General features: G+C 35.8%; 1 protein-coding gene across 1 annotated transcript; it reads left to right on the top strand.

Moving 5' to 3' along the window:
- The first annotated feature begins 277 nt into the window (after positions 1–277).
- On the top strand, positions 278–5946 carry LOC130749678 (RHOMBOID-like protein 2). The gene is made up of 6 exons (XM_057603051.1): positions 278–805; positions 935–1098; positions 2233–2396; positions 2499–2758; positions 4698–4824; positions 5526–5946. Exons 1-6 carry the CDS (start codon positions 477–479, stop codon positions 5646–5648), a joined length of 1167 nt encoding a protein of 388 aa, XP_057459034.1. The 5' UTR covers positions 278–476; the 3' UTR covers positions 5649–5946.

Genomic DNA, 5946 nt, shown 5'->3' with positions numbered 1-5946 from the left:
ATCATTATTATTTGACAATCAATACATTTTCTTGTCGCCATTTGTCACATTTTTTGGTGCTTGGCCACTTGCAAATGAATTGTTATCTTAATTAAATGGTTTCAAACCTCTTTTGAGTAGGAAGAGAGATGTGGTGGAGAAATAAAATATCCAAAACAAAAAGGTGAAGAGACGAAAAGTATGTGATCAAATCAATAATGTAATCACTATATAAAAAAGAGATGAAAGGTGAGATGAAAATGAATGAGAAAAAAGTCATGAAAAAAAGGAAGAACTTTACTAAACCAAAACCAAGAGTTTGAAAGAAGAAAATGTAGCAATAAACAAATATAGTCCAAACGGTGCAAGCAAAGCAAAGTTGTTAGCTAAACAAACAACCACTATCCTTTGACTCCATCATCTTTTCCCTCTATAGACCCATTTTCACCACACCATTGTTTCTCTTTCTCTGTATTACTCTACAGTTTCAATTCTCCATGGCTGGGGTGCCACCTCCACTGGGGATGAACTCTAGGAGGAACAGCAACAACACCATGGTGCACCCAATGGAGGTTGTCACTGACCCATCACCACAAGGTGGGGCTGCAACAATCCCAATTCAATACTACAGGGAGGAGAAGCATGACAAGAATTGGTGGTCTTGGTTGATCCCGGTTTTTGTTGTTGCTAACATTGTTGTTTTCATCATCACCATGTATGTCAACAATTGCCCCAAGAACTCTGTCTCATGTGTTGCAAGGTTTCTGGGTCGTTTCTCCTTTCAGCCTTTCAAGGAGAATCCCCTCTTGGGTCCTTCTTCATTGACGTGAGTCTTTCACTTTTTACTCCTAATTCTTTTGATTTCAATTGGATGAGGTTTGGTTTTCATTGTTTGGTAGAGAATGTTCAAATTGTGAATTGGTTGTTGTACAAATTGTGCTTGTTTATTGCTTAGGTTGCAGAAGATGGGGGCTCTTGATGTGAATAGAGTGGTCCACAGACACCAGGGTTGGCGCCTCATCTCTTGTATGTGGCTACATGCTGGGGTTGTCCATCTATTGTCAAATATGCTGGGTATTCTATTCATTGGAATTCGGCTAGAGCAAGAATTTGGGTTTGGTATGTGTCACATGTTCAAAATTAAGACTAGTACATTTTCTATGTATCTTGCAATTATCAGGTTCTCTAGGAGTTTAGCCTAAGAACTACTTGTCTACTTGAGTCGGCTCTTTAAATTTGAGGTTTGGTTTTTGTCCCTTGATTTTCAAAAGTGAGCACTTTTGGTTCCTGCTATCATCTTAGATCAAGTGAATGTTGGCATGTTGAATGGATTCCTAACTCACCATAGACTGGCAATGACAGGGGCTGAAAGTAAGTGCTTACTTTTAAAAAGTAAGGAACATTGTCCAAAACGCAGAATTAAAACGGACTTAAACCAAAATTTGGTTATTATAGGAACCAAACACTTTTGATTCCTGCCATAATCATATATTAATTAGCGATTGACCTGTTGAATGGAAGCCTAGTCCTAGTTCAGCGTTGAGTGGCATGCCATAATGACAAGTACCAAAAGGGCTTACCATTAGTAGTGTGTTCGGTTATGCGGTTGGGAACCTCATAAATAATTATGGGGAGAAGCTACAAAGTATATTTTCTGGGATGACTGTGTTTTAGATTGTGTTTCCACCACAAAGCCAAACACACTACAATAAGTAAGGAACACAAACCAAAACCCAAGTTAAGAGGTATTTAAACCAAAATTTGGTAGATACAGAGGAACCAAAATCTTATTTAAACTTTGTTATAAATAACATGTACTAGTGACAAGTAATAGTTTTTGGAATTTTGCTAATTGTTCTTCTGTTTGTATCACTCAAAATTTTGAAATTTTAATATGGTTGTGAGTAGAAAGTAAATAGGTAAAATTAACAAGACAGTACGAAATTAGTCTTTTGTTCTGGAAAATTGTCAACTAGCACAATTTAAGGATAGCCTATAAGTCTTATAGTAATTGATAGCTGGTGAAAAATTAACACATGGTAGAGTATTTGAAATTAGCACAACTTTTAACTTCAAATAAATTGATTTGACGAGTAATACAAGTTGCAATGTTTAGTATATGGTAAATAGATCAAAATGACACTGAGGATGATTTCTTTTAGTTTCTCTTCTAAGAGGCACGGTGAGCTTATGTATTGCTTTCCTGGTTTTAGCTTTCAGTTTTTTACTAATTTTTGTGTAGCTGTACAACAGTGCTTATTGGATTGCTATTTGTCATATCTGGATTTGGGGGGAGTTTGCTTTCTGCTCTTTTTATTCAGTCAAACATTTCTGTCGGTGCTTCTGGTGCACTTTTTGGCTTGCTCGGAGGCATGCTTTCGGAACTCATCACTAACTGGTCTATGTATGACAATAAGGTGCATATTACATTTTTCTATTTTGAAGTTTGTATCTCAAAAGGAAAGATTATGAAATTAAAAGCATACTACTGACAATTACGATTTTCCTTTCATGTGTAGTTTCCAGCACTTTTCACCCTAGTGCTCATCATTGTTGTCAATCTCGCATTGGGGATTCTCCCACACGTGGACAATTTTGCTCATATAGGAGGCTTTCTTTCAGGATTTCTTCTTGGATTTGTGTTTCTGATACGTCCTCAGTTACAATTGGTAAACCAACGATACGCTCCCCTACAATATTCTCCGGGACGACCTAAGCGTAAATTCAAGACATATCAGTGCATATTATGGGTCCTCTCTCTGATCATTCTAATTGTTGGGTAAGCATCTAAAGCATCACTTTACCTGAGATCAAGTTGCTTTAGCTAAAAAATAAGTTAGGGGAGACTTTAGCATAATTAACCCTGTGGACATAAAGCAAGAAACCTGGACTTTTCCAAAGTAGTTGGGATAGATGCAGTTTTGGTTGAACTCTAGTAGTTAGAGGTTTTAGATTCATTTTCTACTAGACTAAAGAAATTTACATATACCGTGATAAACTAAATTTGTTGCTTTAGGCAGAATCTAAAAGCATAACAAACCCATCATAATCTTGTCTTACATTTATTAGATTTTAAAATTCGGTTTCATGATCTTAATTATTATCAGATTTGCAATTATTTTTTAAATAATTGTTTTTGCCTTTTTGGGACTATCACTAGATAAAGATTCATATGCTTAATAGGAGAGATGACGTGGTAAAACAAGATGAGTGGTATGAAAAGAAACATTCTTTAAGAAGATGATAAGTTATATGAAGTTTTGAAAGACTTACAGCTATTTCTACTTGAGTACCAGCCAGCTGGAGAGAAGACAAACTTGTATTTTCAAGTGTCATTAATGAAATGAATTATTTTGAAATTTCAACTTATTGCTAGAAATATTACATCTTAAATTTCGGGCGACAAAACTCGGTAAGAGTTCTGCAAAACAGATCCTAGCGGATAACCAGTGTTGTTAAGATCCCGATCTGGATCCCAAGATCTTACGATTTTAGGATCCGAGAAAGCCCCAACGATCTGGATCTATTGCAGGATTGGAGAATGGATTGTATCTCACCGGGATCCCAATCCGCGAAGCAAGGATCCCTCGGATCCCGTCTTGTGATCCCTGAAGAGAGGGAGTTTCACACTTAGGCTTTCTATTTTTGGTCCATTTCAACGTCCCATTTCAGAATTTCAAAAAAAAGAAGTCCAATTTCAGCCAAAACTCATAAAGTGATGATAAGGTTTTTTAATAAAAATGAATAAAAGTGATAATCCCTAAACGACAACCTCCAACTTTCCCTAGGTCTCGTACCATTGAACCAATACAGTGAACTTGCACCTTGGATTATGATTCTTCTGTTATGAATTAATTATGTCATTGTGTGTGATTTTTTATGTGAATCATGAGTTATTTTTCTTATGTATGTAAATTTTTATGTATATGTAATTTATGAAGTATATATTTGCATTCTTATTAGGATCTTAAAGGATCTACGATCCGATCCCGATCATAAGGTTTACGATCTTTTACGCCCTGACCAATCTTAAGAAGGATCCCGATCCTGACAACATTGCGGGTAACATAAGTGGATTGAGTGTTCTTACAAATATTAGTATATTACATCTTAGGGAAGTGTTTTACAAGCCCTGATGGTATATTAGAATGCTACCTACAAATATCAACATTTTTAGGGCTGTAATAGGTAAGAATGGCTGATGTTGCTGCCTTGATAAGCAGAAGTAATATCGAAGAGGAAAGTTTCTACATGTCACTGAATATAATGAGTGAAATGTCTGCCTGAAATAATAAGGAATAAAGAAGCTTGACCTAGTTCTAGAAGTTACTGGCAGATTATAGAAGATATATGTCGGATGTGTAAGTCGAATTCTACAAATTGGAAGCATGCTTTTTTAGTTCATTGCAAGAGAAACAAGATTTGTTAGCTGCTCATATAATTCTAAATATGTGAGGATTTCTCAACTGAAGTTGTGAAATTATGAATGTAATATGATAGTGGATACTGTTTAGTGTTGGTTATCAAGTAGACCAGGAAACAATTCTCCCTTTATTAATGTAATTAACCAATTACGTGTATGTATGTTATATGAAAATTGATTCTTGCTTTGCAACTTCTGCCTGGTCCATCATCTTTTTTGTGTTCATTCTTTTCTTTCATTCATCCTTTCATTTTGAACAATTGTTCTGTCCATGTTAATTTGTCTAATGTGACAGGCTTTCTGTTGGGCTGGTTGCACTTCTCCGCGGTGTTGATGCTAATGATCACTGCTCCTGGTGCCATTATATGTCTTGTGTTCCAACTTCAAGATGGAGCTGTCGTACAGAGGCAGCATATTGTTTGGTAAGCATTTTACCTGAAAGTCTCTTCTTCTGAATACTATCATCAAATCCCATGAAATTACTTAATTTTCGCTCACAATTTTATGACTAGGTTAAACATCTGGAATCCCTATTTCATGAATATTATAATTATACTGTCTTGTTTGAAGAATATCCCGGATTTAACATTTATGTTTTGAATACAGATTTCTCTTGAGAGTTTATGGCAAAGTTCAAAATCTCTTATAATAAACTATAAACAATTTGTTGATCTCCAAAACAGTAACTTATAGGTGTTGCCCTCCCTTAGACCACCCGTAAATGGGCCACCTGCAGATGTTCAATCCTGCAAAATTCACGCTTTGATGTCCACCTTGGGCATGAGGCGCTAAGGTCACACATTGATGTGGGCATGCTAGGGTCCCACATTTACTAGAGATATAGTTAAATGAGTCCTTATAAAGGGTAGAGAAATCCTCACCCCTGAGCTAGATTTTTGGGTAGAGTTAGGCATAGTCTGAATTCTAAGACTATCAACTATCCCAATGTTTTCATTACACATTGCTTTGTGATGTTCAAAGATGCTTCGTACTGAGTAAGTTTAACCATTAAAAGATGTCTTTCTTAGTTCTCACTGCCTCAAATTGATGTTTTTCTGATGATTGTGTTTCTCACTTTTGCTTTGGTTTGGATATTCATTTTGTTGAAATACCAAAAATGCAGTCAGACCAGCTTGGCAATCAGCTGAACGTAACATGCTCAAGCAATGGTAAATCCAGTATATACTACATGCAAGATCCAACTAGTTCCCAGATCCAGCAATTGTGTACTCAGCTTTGTAGTTGAGTTTTGACAAAAAGAGATTATCTATGGAATGAGATGATTATTTGTTGATAGTGTCTAGGCTCTCGTGAAATACTACAGTGCTCTTTAGTTTATACCTTTTGTCTTATTCAGGAAATAAGATAAAAAAGCAAAACATACTTTACCCTTACGATATTGTTTATTATCCCCTCGTGTATATAATACTGATTGATATGCATTTTTTTGGAACCTATTGTGTGCTCAGATGAAAGTTACACTTGCAGATGCTTTGTATTATAAAAGGAAGTTGTTACTTCAATAAAAATAGTGTTTCATGTTA

This window comes from Lotus japonicus, chromosome 3 (genome assembly GCF_012489685.1).
Source record: "Lotus japonicus ecotype B-129 chromosome 3, LjGifu_v1.2".
Taxonomy (NCBI): Eukaryota; Viridiplantae; Streptophyta; class Magnoliopsida; order Fabales; family Fabaceae; genus Lotus; species Lotus japonicus.
The sequence above is the reverse complement of the archived record's forward strand: the minus strand, read 5'-3'. Positions and strand labels throughout refer to the sequence as shown.